Below are 19,315 nucleotides of genomic sequence, written 5' to 3'. Positions count from 1 at the left end.
AGGCAAACGCAAACACTACACTCTATTATGACCAGTGGAGAGCATTCCAATGGTATCGCACCAGTCAGGGAGCCAAACCTAGAACGGTGAGGGATTAAGGAGCGCTGGCGTGATTGAGAAAAAGAAAAGGACCAGAGCTGCTGAGTAGTGCAAGAGGCACAGTAGGATAGAGGAGATGTGCAAGGACGAAAAGGCATCAAGGAGCATCTTGAAGGATTTTCACCAACACTAAAAGAAACGCTTGATTATTCAAATGTACTCTGTAATGTCCTATATTTAAATAAATATCTTCCTGTAGCACTGATGTTCCTTGTTACAAACGTTATTGCACCAGTTAGTGGTAACACAGCTTTCTGCAACCTTCAAAAGTTTCCGCCTCATGAACATTAACAGCTGCCGGACATATGATACTATAAAAAAAGACAAGTTTATAAAGAGTGATAATTAAATCGGTGTGATTTCTTTTTCTTAAACTGTCGTAAACAGTGTCAGATTTCCTGAGTAGCAACAGCCAACAAAACCAGACGTAGGAATAAAAGATCGTTGTGTTTGCTTTGCAAAAATATTTTATATTGCATTAATGAAATAAAAACTAAAATTGACAACCTATCACAATACATAAAATGTGATATTTGGTGGTTTAATCACATAGAATGTGTTGAAAACTAACTTGTTGTCAAACATAATCAAAAATTACACAAAAAACAACTCATTGGGTGAAAAAGTTCAAACGTGTGGTCAAAGCCTGTTATTTAGACACATCGACCTGTAACCATCCACAGCTCATTTGGCTGTCCAGGGTAAATGAGGTCTTCAGGGCCAGTCAAGCTGCTGTAGAGCGCTCTGTCCGCATAATGCGTCTTTGAATGAGGGGGTGGGGAGGACATTAGTCGTCCGAGTCTGTGTCGTGGCGCCGCCTGTGGCTTTGTGTGGCACCACCAGGGGCCGTCTTGTGGCTGGCAGGGTTACGGGGAACAGGGGACCCCCCATCGGAGGAGTCTGTGTCGTGCCGCTGCTGTCGATGATGGGGGTAGGAGGGCTGTCGCTCTGCCTTTGCTCCCCCCCTTGAATGGCTGTCATGGGGTCTGGCTCCACTCTGACTATGGTATGATGGATTATGATGATGGTGGTCCTTTCTGTGCCTGAAGAGTAAAAGGAAACAAACAATCAATGACTGGCGGGGATCGGGTGAGCTGTTGTGAGGCCCGGGAGGAAGTAGCTGCCTGATGAGCTTATTTATAGTGACATCCACAGAAAACTCCAAATGGCAGCTGTAAATAAATATAACTTCACAAAAGTTCAGCAAATTTAACAATTTATTCCTCATGAATTCTGTACGCTACCGCTATGTTTACATTATGATTCCTCTCTGTCACAAATTATTGAAGCACCTTAATAACATTGCTCAGTATGGTATGTAGACCTCTCTTCTACACACCTGATTTACAGGATATATCTAAGGGTTTGGGTTACATGCTCCCAAAACGTAAAAGATGAAGCTCCAAGTTGCTGTCTATAGGACAGTACCTCAGTGCCCTCTAGTGCTGACAGACGAAAGCTTTTGTATCATAGCAAAGCTGCAGGTTTGCTAACTTGTGCGCTATAGTATAGTGCGAGTTGGACACATTAACATGAGCAAATGTATATGACTCAGTACAATAATCTTATAAACAATGCAACCTTTGTAATGTCTGTTATAATTAAATTTGATTCAAACTGTGTCATAGAAGGGCTGATCCATATATGTGGTAATGTTTTTTTTAAAACCATAGTTTGTAGTGTTATTGTAATGTTATTTTGTCCACCCTCCGATGACAGCTAATGGAGAAATGAGCAAACCTCTTTCTGTTGTCATCTGATTCAGAGGAAGATGAGTCTCTCCTTTGCCTTTTCTTCTTCTTTTCCTTCTTCTTTTTCTCCTTTTTGCTCTTCTTTTCTTTCTTCTTCTTTTTGCTCTCGTGCCTGCAGGAGTTAAAAAAAAGGATTGAAGTTATTTACTGTTAAAGTAAAAATAACAAATTGGGTACAAGGCCTCATTTTTTTTCACCAAAACTATGTCATCATATAGATGGTTACTAATATAATACGTACTCACCGTTGTTCCATCTCCTCCTTTTCTACACTCTCAGTTGTCTTTGTTGATGAGGTTTTTGGACGACCCTCTGTCTTATGGTGCTGTAAAGAAGAACCCATGAAATAACCTTTGAAATAAACTCTGTAAACTGTCCCTTCACTACCCTCAAAAACATGTTCATAAAGCCTGTCTGATATATTGAGACCTACACCTCATTTCCATCCATTAAACAGCTTGGTAATTACATTATTAACTTCTGCATTTAACAGAGTCTGAATCTTACAAACCTGAACCAGCAGTGACCTTTCAAAAGGCAGCGGAGGGAAAGAAAAACTTACTGTAAAAACTGGTAAGCCCATTTTAGCAGCCTCCTTTTCCTTTTGGGAGAGCACCATTTTCCGTGACCCTACACTGTAAATAGAAACACACACTTGAAAACAAACATCTAACAGTCATACTGCACTGAGATAAGCAGCTCTCTCACCACCACTTGAATGTCAAGAGGAACATTTTTAACTTCTAATAGAGCTAAAACAGAGCATAACATAACAGAGACCTCTAAAGGGCAGAGGGGGATGTTGTGGTTTTTGCTTGAGCCACTGCGTTGTTTGCTCTATATCAAGATAATCTTACACAGATTAAAAACAGGAACTGAAACCCTCAAAAGTGGTGAACATTTAAATTTTTGAAATGGTACATTTATATATGAAGAGCGTCTTCAAAATATGAACAAAATTGTTCACAAACATTTGAAATCCTTTTGGTATAATGGATCTGAATAATAATTCATGTTTTCTGCACATTTCCATGTGTAAAAATATGTAAATTGAATCTATGGCTGTTTATTTCTACATGTTTTGGTTGCACTTTTTCCTTTGCTACATATACTGTCCTTTTTTAACTTGTTGATTCATCTTATTCTGTCAATTTGTATATTAGGCCAAATCCTAAAGTCATCAATCCTCTAAAAACCATGTTTTCATATTAAGAGGACAAAAAAAATCACCTGGAGCTTCCCAAGCCTGAGATCCGGTCCACATTTCTCTCCTCGCCATCAGCTTCTTCCCTCCTACAAACATCAGCCAGGTCCTGATATGACAACGAGGGAAATTCAAACCATTTAACCTTTTTTATTAAGCAAAAATCTTTAAAAGATGTTTACAAGCTTGTGACTGAACCAAACTGAACAAAGTGAAATACCTCTTTTGTCAGGCCAGTTGGTTGCCTCTTTATATTCTTGTGCCCTCTAGATTGAGAAAGAAAAATGTGAATCAATAGGCCTTTACTTGCATTTGTCAATTATTTATTTTTTGGGGGGAAATTATACGTACAGAGCAGCCATCAATGCCTCATGTTCTGCAGCCTTGACGGCAGCAAGTTCCTCCTCTTTGGTCAAGGGTGCACCGCCTTTTTTGTCTTTTGCGTACCATGTCAGATCTTTGCCTTTTTGCCATCGTCCTACTGGTGCCATCAAAGAGTTCCCTGGAAACAACACGGAGGGTGGTTAAGAAAGATGGAAGATTGTGATGGAAGAAGATGTAATATGATGATATGTAGGGTTGGGGGATGTGATTATCTGTACTGTAACATGAAATAAACCTATCAACTGACAATTTTTCCACACCTCAGTATCAATCTTTTTACTGTCTGGTTGCATTGAACAATTGAAGTAATGTTGCAAAGCAATAAACAAGGCTACTTTGTGGCAATATTAGATATTCATATTATTTTTGCACCAATGAAATAAAGACATTTTATTTATTTTATCATTCTCCATAAGATTTGCTATATCATGATCCACAGTGTATCACAATATAACATTACATATACTGTAACAGATTTTTCTCTGTACCACCCACTCCCTAATGATATGAATTTTAAAAGGAAAAAGGTATTTTCTATTATTTCTATAATATTGTACAGTTCATTTTAACTTTGTGAATCAGAAGCAGAAGACAGAGCTTTGATAATCATGTCATTCTAAGACAAACCCTGTCGTACACACAGGGAAGAGAGACGCAAACTGTAGGATGCTATAATAGCATCCATTGTAGAGCTGAAACAAGTAGTTGATTAATTGCCGACTATTAGATTAATTACCAATTGTTTTGAGTCATTTTTTTTGAAGAAAATTTCCAAATTCTCTGATTCCAACTTCTCAAATGTGAATATTTTCTGGTTTCTTTAGTCTTCTGTGACAGTAAACTGAATATCTTTGGGTTAGGGACTGTTGGTAAGGACAAAATTAGACAATTGAGGACGTCACCTTGGGCTTTGAAAAATAGTGATCAACATTTTTCACCATTTCCTGACATTTTATGGACCAAACAATTAATCGAGAAAATAATCAACAGATTAATCAATAATGAAAATAATCATTAGTTGCAGCCCTAATCTATTGTGAACAAAAATCCAATCAATGCAGTCTCTAAGTTCAAGTCTTGATGGATTTAAGTTTGTCTGTCTTTGTAGATGTTGACTCAACTGTTGAAACTCACTAAAACAGAAAAATGTAGGTTTTGGGTATATATTTACATTTTAGATTCAGATTTGTATTGATTTGAGACTATAGCTACATTATATGTACAAACAACACATAGAGTAATGAGAAAACAATAGACCCTGGTAGGAATTAAGTCAAAAATCAAATACCTAATACTTAAAATTTCTGTAACACTTTCATGAATTAAGAGGAAATTTTTCACTTTGGAAAACGCACATTTTGGAGTCAACTTGATGATCTCACTAAACTTTTAAAAAAGCTTCTGCTGCTGACTGAATGTGTTTCAACAATAAGATTTAAACTGCATCTAAATAATGTCTTTACTAGAGTTCGTATGCCCAAATTAATTAATTAAATCTTGAGAAGAAGTGATTTATTACGTTTCCACCTTTTTTTTGTCACAGCTGGGGTGGCCTTTTACGTAGCTCTCGTCTGGCATGCTGACATGTTGGCAGCGGTGTGAGGGCTGAGACAGAGGAGTGTGTCTGTTCTGAGTCAGTAATGAAAGCTGCAGTTTGCAGAGCGGAAAACAGGAATAACACCGAATACACCGAGATACTGTGTGATGAGGGACGTTACAACAAAAGGTAATGATATTACAACATGTGGAGAAATAAAGCCGTGGTGTGATTTTGAATGATTTTCTCTGTTGGATGCAAGTTAACAGACAGCTGTTAGCTTCATAGCCGACAGCAATGCCCCTGGCTGATAGCTGCCAGTCTTATGAACTTACCGAGATAATTTTCCCTGTGTTTATCGACTTTCACGTCGTCCCAGTTGAACTGGTCCTGACCTCCTCGGACCCCTCCAGATCTCGAGGAACCAAACATGTTTCGTTCGTTAGACTTTTTCCTAAGAAATCAGTTTTCACGTCAGCTAACTTTAGCCACGTTTAGCACACGAGCAGCGCGATTGATCAGGGCCTTCGTCGTCCACTCATCCGGGGAGTTTTCCGGTAAGTTGACCTCGGAGCAACGTGTTTCCTCGTGGTGATGTTTGCTTTGATCGCCGCAACTGAAGTCTGGTGGTTATTTCTTAAATATCGAGAGAGCTAGCTAGCATTCAACGGAAGCTATGCTATGCTACATAGCTAACGTTACTCTGCGGTGAAAAAATACAAAGTTTAAATGGAAAAAAGAGGCTGTCCGTGCGTAGATCTATGTTCTCGTTAAAGTAGAAGCTGTAGCTGCAGTCTTATTACACTAATATATTTCAAATACTTTCGTTTGCAAAGTAAATCCTCTTTATAGTGAATCAAAAAGCTAATGTTATTAAAAACTCAACGTTTCTGTGTTTTGTCGCGCGCATTCTTGACGCTCGTGAACGTTAACGTGTTGATGTTTCTGACCCGCCGTGATGACGTAGGCAGTACAAAATAGCCCTAATGGCTGGCGCAGCAGAAGAGACGGAGCCGAGGAGGGAGACGATCCTTCGGAGACGGTCCCTAAACCTCGGACTGAAGTAGCTCCCGATGTACATGAGATATTTTTCCAGGCTATTTTCAGGTATGAAGGAGGATATTTGTCTCGTCTCTGTCGATGTGTTTGATGTGTCTGTTGCTCTCTAAAGCTGCCATTCAATTCCTGCAGAAGTCAGATTGTCTCTGCTGCAGGGAAAGATGATTTTTGTATTGCATTCCTTGTCTGACTTTGTAGTGTCACTAGTGTGACTGCCTGACAGTTGAAATGCTTCCAAGACGACTGATACGCCAAATCCTGCATAAGTCGTTGTAGATGAAAGTTTTACTTTGAGTTATTACAAACAATGCCCAAGACATCTACTGTTTTCATCCAGTGTATACAGTACACTCTTGATAGGGCTGCAACTAAAGGTGATTTTTTTTTTTTTTATTAAGGATTAATCAGTCGATTATTTTCTTGATTAATCGGTTAGTTGTTTGGTCTATAAAATGATGCAAGTTACCAAGATGCAACTTAAAATGTCTTTTTCTGTCCTGACCAATGGTCCACAACCCAGAGATATTTTAATTATCATGAAGTACTAAAGGAACCATCGTTATTCACATTTAATAAGCTGGAACCAGAAAATTATGGCATATTTTTTAAAGAAAAAAAAAGACTCTAAACGATTAATCAATGATCACAATAGTTGCTGATTAATTTTCTGTTGATCAAATAATCGTTGCAGCTCTTGCTGACTCTTGATTTTTTTTTTTTTTTACAATAGCCAGCATGCCAATCAGCATTACTGCACAGTAATAATCACCAACATTTCACTTAGGAAATGTCTTTACCATCCTCTACATGTTAACTCAGCATTTCCATGATAGTGATGCTATTGCCTTTAATTGCTCCTAAGATTGAGTCAAAGTGCAGTTTGTAATGCCTGAGCTTGTTGTTTTTATCTGTTAAATCATTCTGGCACAAGTCTCAGACACTTGTAACACACTCTCTATAACAATAAATATAATAAACAGAGTGTGCTATTTTGGCATTTTTATGTATGCTAAGTCTTGTATTGATCAAATAAAAATGAGTTAGAATGAAGAGCTCACAGCATTAGACTGGATGAGGATGAAAACTGGTTGAACATGTGCCCTCATCATCACCAGATCACCTCTACGTCAGGAAAAACTGAACTAACAACACAACGGTTTTAACGTAACATTTGTATGTTGTACTTTCTAGGGCTGCAACAAAGATGTAATCTAATTAGAAGTAATCTTTCAATTATCTTCTTGATTTATCAGTTTGTCCATTACATGGCAGGAAATGGTAAAAAAAAATATGATCATTACTCCCCAGAGCCAGAGGTGACATATTCAATGCTTGTTTTGCCAACCAACAGTCCAAAGGCCAAAGATATTCAGTATACTGTCATATAAGGCAAAGACAAGCAGCTAATCATCACATTTGAGAGTCTGCAATCATTACATTGTCAGCATTTTTTGCTCGAAAAGTAACTTGATTATTACTAAAATAGCTGCTGATTTATTTTCTGTCAATTAATTACTCAATTAATTGACTCACTGTTTCAGCTGTAATACTGAACACCTACTAGACGACTGAGACCTAATAGATTTCACATGATTCGCTTTGGTCAAGTATCAGTCACATGGTGTTCAGTGCACATGGTTACAGTCAAGCGCAGTGCAGCTTTCAATTAGCGTCAGCCCAAACTCACGTCTCTCATTTCCTGTCATGCAGCTCTAAGTACGAGAGGTTGATTCTTGTGTGGGTGCTGGGCTGTAGGAAGCTGCAGGCGTTTTATTATTTTTTCAGTTTCTTTTGTAGTCTGTAAAATGTCAGAAACGATGAAAAATGCCCGTCCATTGTTCAAAGTAATGCATTAAAATTAAATATCTAAACTCACCTGCAAGAGAAGAACCACAATAATGATAAAATTATGTGAAAATTATATTTAGAGAAAAAGATAATAAATCTTTACATTCATAAAGTCATAATATCTAGTGTTTTAACTTTATAAACGGTAGTAATTCATTCTGAAAGTCAGATTTTTAATGACCGAATCAAGTGTTGCAGCACTAATTATCATTATTTAGGAGATACTGTATCCATCAACAAGCAAGCTGATGAGGCTTTTTGCTTATAAATGTTTGAACTATTCTAGTATAAGCTTTATTCAAGTTTAAGTTTTTTATTTATAGAGCTGAAATAGCAGATCAACAAAATTAATCTGCAACAATTTCAAGTCATTTATTAAGCAAGTTTGCAAAAAAATTCTCTGGTAGTACCGAATGTGAAAATTTACTGCTTTTCTTTGTTTTATATCATTATAAATTATATATCTCTGGGTTTTTGGACAACTGGAATACATCCTCTTGTGCTCTAGGACATTTTTTTTACTATGTTTAGATGCTTTATAGACTAAACAATTAATTGAAAAGATAGCGGAAAAATTAAGAAAAGATGAAAATAACTGTTAGATGCAGCTCTAGTTGGTTCTAAATGATAACAGGGAGCCAGTGCACATTGCCAAAATACAATCCTGGATAACAAACTAACTAAGCAGTTCAGGCTTGGAGGTGATAAACACACTAGAACAGGACTCTTAAACATGTTGAGGCCTCTTCACTGACCTCTGAAAAAAGGAACTCCTGCACCTTTAATTAGCCATGTAGCTGTTTACGAGAAGCATTCAAGAGGCAATGGAGAATTACTCTTGTCATTTGCACCTGCCAACAGAACCGTGATGCATCTGGTTTGCTTGGAGACGCGAAGGCTCATGATGCTGTGATTTTATTCTCCAGGCTTGCTGAAGTCCAGTGCAATTTACTTTTGTTTTTATTTTAAAATTTAGTTTCTATTTATTTATTTTTTTGTAATTTGTAGCATGTCAGAATGTCTCGGATTAACTAATTTTTGGACTAATTCCCAACCTGTCTGAAACCTGACCTTGATATAAGTAATAGGCTGAAGTTTTTAACAAGTAACCTTAATGGTTAATATTTGCCTCACGTTGTAGTCCCTTTTTAATTGTTTAACAGTCAATCTGTAGCTGGTTTCTGGTTGCTGCTATGTGCTTGGAAGACTGAAAACCAGCTGACTTCCTGTTATACTGACTGCATTGTTTTCTGCATTTATGTTCATGTCAACTCAGACTCTTCGATTCATTATGTATAATCTATTCAACACATTAATCTTGGACAACAAAATCTACTGGTGTGTAAACATGGTCCTGCCCTCCTTGTCTGTCTCTCGTGCCTGCCTTCTGCTCTTGGACACAGTCACACCCTCCTTATTCACTTGAATTCCACGTCTGTTAGAGCTCTGTGTGTACTGAGGAAAGATAATAAAAAACGCAGCGGACAAAACTTTTACTTTCATTTTAAAAACTATTGGTGGTGAAAGAGAAGTTGCATAGACTGTATCACAGGATAGAAAAGGTAAGATGTTTTGGAAATACTCACAGGCTTTCAGTAATTGTTTTAAGCTGTAGTTTATATTGATATAAGCCTGTTGTCTGTAATAAAAGCAGCTTTTCCTTTTATTCTAATAATACTTAGCTGCTCTGTTCTTTCCTGCTACCGCTAATTTGAGAGTAAGGCTCTCCAATTAGTGAATAATTGTCCCTCGACCTCACCATGGTAACCTCACGGCTTGCTAACCAGTTGATTGCCTCTGCACTTGTGAGACATGTTTTGGTCTCATCAGTTGTGTTTCCTTTTACAACTGCCGGCTTATCATTTTTATTGTGCGTATCCTACCAGAGCGAGGTTTGTCTGAACGTGTCAACCCACTGCAATGTTGTGATGTCGTCGTCTTTTTAAAGCCGTATGTTGGTGCACAGGCTGATTTTGGTCTTGTGATGACTCACCTCGTAAGATTGCAGCCTCACCCACTAGTTTCCTTTCCTGAACTCTCCTCTGCTGTGCTCCTCTCTTTCAGCTATGGCTGGACCCAGGCCCGTGGTGTTTAGCGGCCCATCGGGGGCAGGGAAGAGCACTCTGCTGAAGAAACTCATGAAGGAATATGACAGTGTGTTTGGCTTCAGCGTCTCCCGTAAGTGTACCAGCCTGTGGCCCTAATGACATATTACCAATCGAGGCATATTGTTGTTCAGCATATTTAAACCTGCAGGTCATCAGTGTTTTGTAGGAGATGTAATGCATTTTTAAAAATTCAAATAGGGCTGCAACAAATGATTATTTTCATTATTTTCATCATTGTTTGATCTATGAGATGTCATGAAATAAAAAGCCTGTCATTCTCCCATTTTCATAACTTTTTTTTGATAGGTTTTTTTTGTTTTTGTTAGTCTTAACAGTCCCAAAACCATAAGATGTTCAATGATATAACAATGATATAAAACAGAGATGCAGCAAATATTCACATTTGAGAAGCTGGAACCAGATATTTTTTTGCATTTTTGCAAAATTACTTAAAGGGGACATATGCACATTTCCAGGTCTGTATTTGTATTCTGAGGCTCTACTAGAACATCTTTGTATGATTTACAGTTTAAAAAACTGGCCCTTAATGCAGCCCCTCAGTTAAGCCTCTGTCTGAAACAGGCCGTTTTAGCTCCCGTCTTTAAAGCCCCCCTCCCAAGTAGCCCACTCTGTTCTGATTTGCCAGATCCTGGCAGCTGCCCCTCCACAGACTTCCGGTGGCGTGGGAGGAACTTTGACCATGTTTAACATAGACATCTGACATTATAACAGTATAAAAATCACAAAAATCATGATATGTCCCCTTTGAAAAATGAATCAGTTATCAAAATTTTTGCTGATTCGTTTTCTGTTGATCAACTAATGCATAAACTGACCAACCGTTTCAGCTCTACATTCAAATCGAGTACAGTATATGACAAAAAATGCTTATTATTCCTCAGATACAACAAGAAACCCTCGACCTGGAGAAGAGAACGGCAAAGGTACAGCATATTCCTCCTCTCTGGTCACCAACAGTGAATCATACTTTTTAATTTCAAGTCAATAGTTGTGTATCTTACGTTATGTGTACTCTCTGTTTCTCCTTTTTTGGGGGGTTTCAGATTACCATTATGTTACAAGGGAAGTGATGCAGGCAGGGATCGACAAAGGCGATTTCATTGAGAACGCAGAGTTTTCAGGGAACATGTACGGGACGAGTAAAGCTGCCGTGCAAGACGTCCAGGCCAAGAACCTCATCTGTATACTTGACATTGACATGCAGGGTGTGAAGAACATCAAAAGGACAGACCTCAGTCCTATCTACATCTCCATCCAGCCACCATCCATGGCAGTCCTGGTGAGAACAGAAGGAAATTTCATTGAATCGATAAACTGTCTGTGATCTTGAATTTGATTTGTATCCAATGTTCTGGTCATATATGTTTTTAGATGCTCTGTGGATGTTTCTGTTATGTCTTCCATAGGTTGAAGCCCGTTTTCTGCTTTGTATTGTTTCAGGAAAAGCGTTTAAGAGACAGGAAGACTGAGTCAGAGGAGAGCCTCCAGAAGCGTTTACAAGCGGCTAAAGTGGATATGGAGTTTAGTAAGTGCTTATCTTTTGTTCACAAAGATTAAAGTTCAAAACCACATACATTTTCAAAACCTGACTGAGCATAATTTTATCTCCTTCTAGGTAAAGAACCTGGTGTATTTGATGTCGTAATCATCAATGATCATTTGGACGATGCTTATGGGAAGTTAAAAGATGCTCTTCTTGAGGTAAGTTGCCATTGCCGAACACAGATCACTACACTAGATATAGTCAATACACATTAAACAGGAATATTACCAGATAAACTCTTATCCGAGTTACTAACTAAATGTTAACTTTACATTTGCCAAAGACATCAGTTATTCCTCATCCTCAAAGCCTTTTCTCTTGTAACATTAAAACTGAAACACATTGTGTGAAAATACAACCAATAAGACATAAATCTGTTTTGCGTGTCCAAGTATGTAAGCAACCAAATTTATATTTATACATATAACACTAGGGCTAACTAGCTCGACACTGCAATACATAACAGTTCACTTCCTTATCAAGTGGTGAAGGGGGATCTGGGTACACAGAATTTTCAACAGCTCATGGAGCTAACATTAGATTTTGAGAAACTTCACATGTGCTGCACAAGACAGGCGTAGCAACAGTAATTAAGGGTGGCAGTGCTTAGCGAACTGTCAGTTCATGAGAAATATAATACACCCTCACTCAGTTCAATACAGTCAGGGGTTTTGCGCTCACAGCCTTACTTTCCTAAGTCATGGTGACTAATGTTAACGAACTTTAGATATTGCTGTTTAACTGACGTTAAGTTTGTTGACTTCACTTTTCTTTACTTGTGCTCCTGTAACACATTTTCGCATGTCACAGATAAACATGATGTCTTTAAATCAACTGAGACAGAACAATCTTAGGAGATGAAGGAAGGAAATTGAATGTGTCATTGTCATTCAGCTTAAGTTTAGTCTATAAGTCTTATTTGAAATTACCTAGTTAATAGTTATGGATTTGTCTGTATTTCCTGACCAACATTACTGTACCTACATGTATTTGGACCATCATAAAATATGTTTTCCCTTCTCTAGGAAATTACTAAAGTCAAGAAAGTCAACATGTCTTCGTAGGGGACGAGCATCGCAACACCTTTTTAGTCCCGTCCAGCCACTCCTCACAAAACCGCAGACCTCCATTCCAGTCCTGAACATTCCCTCAAATGGTGGTCTGTGAAGCTCAGACAACATCCGTCAGCGGATACATAGACGCGTAGCTTTTACATGGTGTTTAGAAGTAGTTCTTACTAAATGATAACATACTGTAATGTGGAACATTTTTTTTATTGAAAAGGAGCGCTTTCCAGATTTTTATTTCATTTGTATGGAAAAAAAAAGATACTCCAATAATGCGTACTTGATATGTGACTGGCATGGTATGCAGGATGTTGGACAGGGTTAACTGAACACGGATATACTGCTTGTAGCCTCGTCCTGTCATCACCTTGGACTAACACAAAAGGAGAGTAACATAACTCATTCCAACATGTGGGTAAACTGGTCTGCCAAGGGTATGAATAAGCACATCTCGGGATTCCTAGGTTTGTAAGCAGTGAGTTATGCCACTCTTAACACTTGAAGGTTTTTTTGTGTGTAATCAGTTATATACTGTGTTGACGGCGAAATTGAGTTTCAGAGTTAGTCTGAAATACTCAATGACAGATACAGTGAGAGTTTTATGTCAGCGTTCAAGCTCCTGCACATGTTTAATTCAAGAGAGCAACACGTGTAATTTTAGCATTGAGACTGATCTCTGAGACATGGGGGCGGTTTACTTCAGGGGGTACATACATGCAAGTCAACTGTACTGTTAAAACAATAAAACTATTCCAGTGCTGGTTAATGTTTTTTCTTTTTACAGACTCCACTTAAGATTTGTTTGCTGTAAAACAATAAATACTGTTGTGGGCTATGGTAGGATTTAATCCCACGTAATATAGGTAATGTCACATGGAACAAAAAAAAACGATAGTACATGTAATGTCCTTTATTTTTTGTGGGGTTCTGACAGAACAATTTAACTGTTTATTTTACAGTTGTAAATTTTTAAAACTTTTATATTGTGTAATAGTATTATTTTGCAGCCTCATTTCTACAGTAAAATGGCATTCAGTGGACTGTTTGGATTCCTAACAAAAGGAGAGCTTTTTAACTTTGAAGATATATTGCTTAGAATCAAGCACACAATAAATCTCCTTTTTACTGTAAAACATTTATGATCCTTCCACCTTCCCAATTCAGATTATCAATAATTTGCTGTTTTATTTCCTTATATCAATTTCGTGAATATTAAAAATACCCAAATACCCTTGTGACACCCATTCCTTTGTACACATAATTTTGTGTTTCTGTTATAACATAATAGTGCAAATGTAACATCATACTCACTGAGATGCATGCAGTCCTCTTGTTTGCCATTTAACACTTAACCAGCTCTTATAGTAATGTGCTTGTTGTGGAAAAATGTCATTATGTATTTCTTAAATCCAGTAGACATCCAGCATTAAGACTTATGTTGCTTGTTGAAACTTAAATAAATGTTACAATACTCCAAGAAGAACTGTTTGTGTTTGTGTTAGAAATAAGAATTGTGGAAGTCGCTGAGAATTTGCCGTACTTTTATTTAATTCAGATTTAACACTTTTGGAAGACAAACATGTCTCTCAAAAACTACACATGTACAAGCAATTACAATCTGTTAGTGCTGTAATACTGAAATACATAACATGATCCTTGTAACTGACTAAAAAATCAACACACACACATAATTAAGGAGGCAATTATTCTAGACACTTAAATTGCATAGTGAAGGTAGTAAAGTCGGTACTTTGCACAAACATTTCATCATAATTAAATACGACATGAAAGACTGGATTACTTTGGATGAACACAATTGCTCTGAAAAAGCAAATACATGCAGTCACTCATCTAACTATATATCACTTACACTGAAATATCCCTGTGATATCCTGTTAGTTCACAGGTCATTGCACCGCATTAACAGACACAGATATGTCTACAAACTGAGTACAGCATTAAATTCACAACTGATGGTAGAAACATCTGTTTCACACTAATAAATTACGTAAATTCAACAGTCGGTTGAGATCTGTTATGTCAGCCCATTTAAATGATTTGCTTGTAGAAATGTCATGTTTGTATACGTTGCTCACCTTTGAAATCATTCACAAAGGTGTTGAGGACTTATTTTGTCAAATATACTCAGTTCCCTGAGCATATTTGACAGCCCATCTTTGATTAAACTTCAACAACAGCCCATGAACCACAACAGTCATCGAAGGTCTGCTATCAGGTTGACATGAGTATTGCATATTTAAATTAACTTATAGCAATACGGAAATAGAAAGGTGTAGACTTGACCTCATTAATATTCATTAACTCCAACTTTTGCTGCTCCAGGAATTGGTCACTGCAAAAGTGAAAAAGGCAACATTTCTTGAAAGGTACAAAAGTAAAAACCAAAAATATATACTGTATATCTAAATATATAGCTATTTGTTTATGTATAAAGCATCACTAAATATACTGCCTGGATTCATGATTTTGTGAAACTATGTGTAACTGAAACAAAACATGTAATGTTAGAGCCTTCAAAAGTCCATCAGTCAAATGTCAAGCCTTGGTTTCTGGGCTTCTGTCCACTATGTATTATATAACACATACACTTACTGTTTTATAGATGTTGTAACAGAACCGTGTGGGACTGAAACCTGCTTACAGTGACACAATTTATACTTAGATTTTCTCTCTTCTTTAGAGTTTTCTCTATAGAAACGCCTGAACGTCTAAAGAGACCATCTGACTCTAACCATTTGACAAGAAAAAGACCTGATGAGCCTATTTTCTGATGGATAGCTTCAAAATGGAATGGTTTGTCAAATGCAGTAAATATACTTCAGGTTAGGATATGTCTTATTCATCATGTAAGTAGAAAAGTATTGTCCCCATTTAAGACTAAGAGGATTTGTGGTACCAAATTATACTTTCTTGTACCCCAGTTATTTTAAAGCTACTGGTTCTGATAAAGATTATCACTAATTTGAAGAGTGACTGGGTTTCCCACTGATGTGTATCCGTAGGTCTGAGTTGACACTTTGGTTTTAAAGCTCTGCTGCCCACCCTCAACTCTCTGCACCTCTGAGCAGTATGAAGGCTTCACTTCCAGCTTTGCGTGGCTCACTTGAATGGGGACATTCCTCTCCGTTCTAGACCGGGTGCTACTGGCTTGGGGGGCAGCAGATGAGAAGAGGCTGCTGGAGAGCTGATCCCTGAAGCGACTGAAGAAGCCACTCCTCTGTCTCGGGACCATGACAGGCCGCCCCACGTTGAGGAGCACTGGTTGTCCCACCGTGGACCCACCGATCTCCCTCTGCAGCACGGAGATCTCACACGGCTTTTCAGCCGGGTGGTCGTGGGTGCTGGAAGAGCCGTAGGTCTCTCCTTTTTCTGGGACGTAATCCTCCAAGTCCTCGAGGGTCAAAACACGGTCTCCATGTGTCAGGATCTTTGGTTCCTGCTTTCTGTAAAGGTCAAGATCATTATCTTCGTCATCGGGTTCAAAGATGACGGTCTGTTGGTCATCCAGGTCCTCGTCGTTCTCTTCAGCTGTGGTAAGGACAGATGAGAGCTCATGTGGCTCTCCAATGATTTCAGCGGCAGAACCAGAGGGAGCACTACCCTCCTCGTCTTCCCAGGAGAGCGGCTGGCTGCTGACGTCTCCTTGCAGCTGGGCCTGTGCCTGCTCCACCAGCTTGTTGTTGGAATTGTTGGCATTTGGGTTTTCTGGTGGAGACCTTTTGGGTCTGGAGGGAGTGGCTGCACGATCAGACCCTGCCGGTGAGATGCCTCTCCTCCTGGGCGGCCTGGGAGATTTATTGACCTTGTACTCAATGACCTCCTCTACCTCAACCCACTTGGGCTTGCTTTCCGTGACCCTGGCCTCAGCACCCTCAGGCTCAGTAACATAAAGGGTTGGGATAGTGGTCTTTCTTGGAGTGGGCATCCTCCTCAGCCTGGCTGTGGGGGGCTCTGGGGTGGAAGTCTCCAAGCGGTGGGCTCCAGTAACAGTCAAACCAGGGGACCTGTGCCTCCTCATACGTGGGTTCTTCACCACAGTGGTTATAGTCTCCTCACTGGAATTAAGACAAAAACTTTCTATAGAAAATACTGATCTGCATGCGGTTTTCACACTCATGATGGAAGCAGGGGGGCTTCAATTACCATACAACTGGCACCAAACTATGTAACTAAATTTGAAAAGCTGACTCCCTAAAAACTGGAAAGGAAGGACAGTACATGTAACATGCCACAAGAAGTATGCGGCACTGTTCTGCATATTGTGTATGTTTTAAAATGATACAATTACAAGTATGAAGTCTTGATTTCAAATATAAATGCTCTGTGACGAGCTGCAATAATAAAGTTGCCAGCACAGCACCCTGGTGAAAACAGCCCATCCTTTCATCATCCTTGTGATAGAGTCCTTTGCACTCAGGCTCTAAATACTGCACACACAGGGCCAGTGAGGGAAGTGCACACACACATGCAAAATTGCTCCAAATTTCCTCTTTAGCAAGCCACATCTACAACAAGGCCAAAGTAAAGCTGTCCATCTGTAGTCTATTAACATTTCCTACTGCAGTAATGGGGAGGACATGAAATGCACTGATGAATGGTTTAAGGGATGATAACATGTCCTACCAGGCAACAAACATGCTTGATGAACATGGCCTGTTCACACTTACATGATGATGGTTTTCTTTGGTATTTTAGTCTCCTGCTCTGTAACTATGAAGGAAGCAGAATGAATAAAATTTAATGGGCAAAGAAAGATAATTAATCTAAGGTAGAAAGAAAAGTAAATAGATCACATCTATTGTATCTTTTGTTTCTCTAAATCAGCATTATTGTATTATGAGCGTAATAGGTGTTACTTTTCTACTTATTCAAAACCTGAAAAAGAGTCTTTTTTTGTGAGTATTAAGTCAGTGTTCCTACCTTCAATCCTGATGGCCTGCTCACCACTGCGAGCCACAGCGGAGGGTAGAACTAAATCAGCAGCACACTTGGCACTGCCCAGACGGTTGGACAACTGGCAACAATAAGGAATATATTTTTAGAGTCCTAAAGATGACTCATTGATGCTAATTGATATCAACTCACTTAGACTCAACTCTTGGGTGTAGACACAATTGTGAGACCAAATTAATATGATTCTTTTTTAAAAAAAAACATTCTGGATATAATGTATGCATCTCACATATTAGTTTCAACAACACTATAATTAGCTCTGTGATTCAAGAGGGATGTTATTATAGACCAACCTCACACTCGTAGTGTCCCAGGTCTCTCTCTGTTAGGTTTTTTATTACCAAGACCAGAACTCCGCTACGGAGCTCACTGTAGGTCTGATACTTTTCCTGGTCAGTCAGCAGCCTGCCGTCCTTGAACCACCTTGACCATACGCAGGTGCACACAATCAGAGAGCACAGATTAACACACAGGGTGAGAAATAATTCCAAACAACCATCTCAATTTAATCAAAATATTCTGAAAACGTCAAACATTATAATATAGTGAGTGAAGTATGAATACCTGATCTTGGGGCTAGGGGCGCTCTGTATGACGCAAGTGAACTGAGCATCCTCACCAGCAGCAAAGATAGCAGTCCTCATTTTATTCACAAAACGAGGAGGCACTACAAGAAATATGTAAGAATTTAATACATGTTTAAGCACAAACATTAAGAAATAGAAATTGTATTGGAGTGATGCTCCTTTTTTGCCTATTTGATAAGGTTTCTGACAGCAACACAGCACGGAGACTGCCCTTGTAAGAGTTTTCAGTGATATTTTGATGAAGGCTGATGCAAGTGAATGCTTGATACTGGTTCTGCTTGGTCTTAGTACCGCATTTGACACAATGGATTATAGCATTATTATTGAAAGGTTGAGAACATGGGTTGGTATCTCCAAGGCTGACCCTCCAGTAGTTCTCCTCAAACATTTCTAACAGAAAATTCATTGTGATGTCTGTTGATGGCTTTACCTCCTCTCAAGCACTGTCTATATATGGGGTGTCACAGGGCTCTATTCTAGGACCGATTTTATTTTCTCTTTATTTACTCCCTTTGGGCCACATTATCAAACAGCATAATATTTAATTTCATTGCTACACTGATGATACTCAGCTGTTCTTGTCCTGCAAACCATCTGAATCAGCTAAGTTATCTTCCCTGCATAACTGCCTAGCTGTGGTTAAGGACTGGATGGCAGAAATTTTTCTTCAGCTTAACTCCTCCAAAACAGAAATCCTTATTATAGGCCTTGAGCACACTCATGGCCAATTTCTGCCTGCTCTTGGCTCTCTAGCTCAGCATGTGGTAGCCACTGCTAAGAACCTTGGAGTTATTTTAGATCAGAACCTCCCTCTTGAGTCTCGTGTTAAAAGGTTAGCTCAGTCTTGTTTTTTCCACTAGAGAAATATCTCTAGAATTAGATCTTTTATTTCTTTTAATGATCTTCAAAGAGTCATTCATGCTTTTACCATGTCTTGTCTAGATTATTGTAATGCAGTGTTTACATGCCTTGGCCAAAATATGGTTGCATGGCTTCAGGGTGTCCAAAATGCAGCCGCCAGACTTCTAACCAAATCACGAAAGCATTATCAATATCTCCCCTATTTTAGCTTCCCTTCACTGGCCACCTGTCTGTTTTAGAATTGATTTTAAAATTTTACTCTTGACCTTTAA

At 38.6% G+C, this 19,315-nt stretch overlaps 3 protein-coding genes across 31 annotated transcripts in view; 1 reads left to right on the top strand and 2 right to left on the bottom strand.

Moving 5' to 3' along the window:
- Positions 1-540: 540 nt before the first annotated feature.
- On the bottom strand, positions 541-5,891 carry c12h1orf35 (chromosome 12 C1orf35 homolog). Of its 2 annotated transcripts, none has more exons than XM_044367928.1 (8): positions 5,311-5,891; positions 3,406-3,556; positions 3,275-3,320; positions 3,081-3,163; positions 2,362-2,485; positions 2,096-2,175; positions 1,840-1,962; positions 541-1,142 (listed from the first exon to the last, which is right to left on the bottom strand). In XM_044367928.1, the coding sequence occupies exons 1-8, from the start codon at positions 5,405-5,407 to the stop codon at positions 887-889; spliced, it is 960 nt and encodes a 319-aa protein (XP_044223863.1). In that variant the 5' UTR covers positions 5,408-5,891; the 3' UTR covers positions 541-886. The 2 variants fall into 2 exon arrangements, with proteins under 2 accessions (XP_044223863.1, XP_044223864.1); XM_044367929.1 differs by having other exon boundaries at positions 2,413-2,485; positions 5,311-5,888.
- On the top strand, positions 4,974-13,496 carry guk1a (guanylate kinase 1a). Of its 2 annotated transcripts, none has more exons than XM_044367931.1 (7): positions 4,974-5,164; positions 9,947-10,060; positions 10,893-10,934; positions 11,055-11,290; positions 11,452-11,536; positions 11,627-11,712; positions 12,580-13,496. In XM_044367931.1, the coding sequence occupies exons 1-7, from the start codon at positions 5,143-5,145 to the stop codon at positions 12,616-12,618; spliced, it is 624 nt and encodes a 207-aa protein (XP_044223866.1). In that variant the 5' UTR covers positions 4,974-5,142; the 3' UTR covers positions 12,619-13,496. The 2 variants fall into 2 exon arrangements, with proteins under 2 accessions (XP_044223866.1, XP_044223865.1); XM_044367930.1 differs by lacking the exon at positions 4,974-5,164 and adding an exon at positions 5,947-6,082.
- Positions 13,497-14,145: 649 nt separating this feature from the next.
- The window catches only part of obscnb (obscurin, cytoskeletal calmodulin and titin-interacting RhoGEF b), a 69,929-nt gene continuing 64,759 nt past the window's right edge, over positions 14,146-19,315 (bottom strand). For all 27 annotated transcript variants that reach the window (XM_044368212.1, XM_044368203.1, XM_044368205.1 and 24 more), the window contains 5 exons: positions 18,160-18,262; positions 17,889-18,018; positions 17,563-17,656; positions 17,310-17,352; positions 14,146-16,697 (listed from right to left, as the gene is read on the bottom strand). In XM_044368212.1, coding sequence (XP_044224147.1) covers positions 15,575-16,697; positions 17,310-17,352; positions 17,563-17,656; positions 17,889-18,018; positions 18,160-18,262 — 1,493 coding nt within the window. In that variant the 3' untranslated portion in view covers positions 14,146-15,574. The remainder of the gene's footprint in view (positions 16,698-17,309; positions 17,353-17,562; positions 17,657-17,888; positions 18,019-18,159; positions 18,263-19,315) is intronic.

This window comes from Thunnus albacares, chromosome 12, assembly GCF_914725855.1.
Source record: "Thunnus albacares chromosome 12, fThuAlb1.1, whole genome shotgun sequence".
In the NCBI taxonomy this organism is placed as follows: domain Eukaryota; kingdom Metazoa; phylum Chordata; class Actinopteri; order Scombriformes; family Scombridae; genus Thunnus; species Thunnus albacares.
This window is presented reverse-complemented; position numbering and strand designations above follow the sequence as displayed.

Excerpts from the sequence above, each read along its gene's own strand:
- c12h1orf35 (XM_044367928.1), bottom strand. The coding sequence starts at position 5,407 with ATGTTTGGTTCCTCGAGATCTGGAGGGGTCCGAGGAGGTCAGGACCAG. Across the intron at positions 3,321-3,405 it reads GAGGCATTGATGGCTGCTCT|AGGGCACAAGAATATAAAGA; the intron begins GTACGTATAATT and ends TTCTCAATCTAG. Across the intron at positions 2,486-3,080 it reads TCAGGCTTGGGAAGCTCCAG|TGTAGGGTCACGGAAAATGG; the intron begins GTGATTTTTTTT and ends TTCTATTTACAG.
- guk1a (XM_044367930.1), top strand. The coding sequence starts at position 6,049 with ATGTACATGAGATATTTTTCCAGGCTATTTTCAG. Across the intron at positions 10,061-10,892 it reads GTTTGGCTTCAGCGTCTCCC|ATACAACAAGAAACCCTCGA; the intron begins GTAAGTGTACCA and ends ATTATTCCTCAG. Across the intron at positions 11,291-11,451 it reads CACCATCCATGGCAGTCCTG|GAAAAGCGTTTAAGAGACAG; the intron begins GTGAGAACAGAA and ends GTATTGTTTCAG.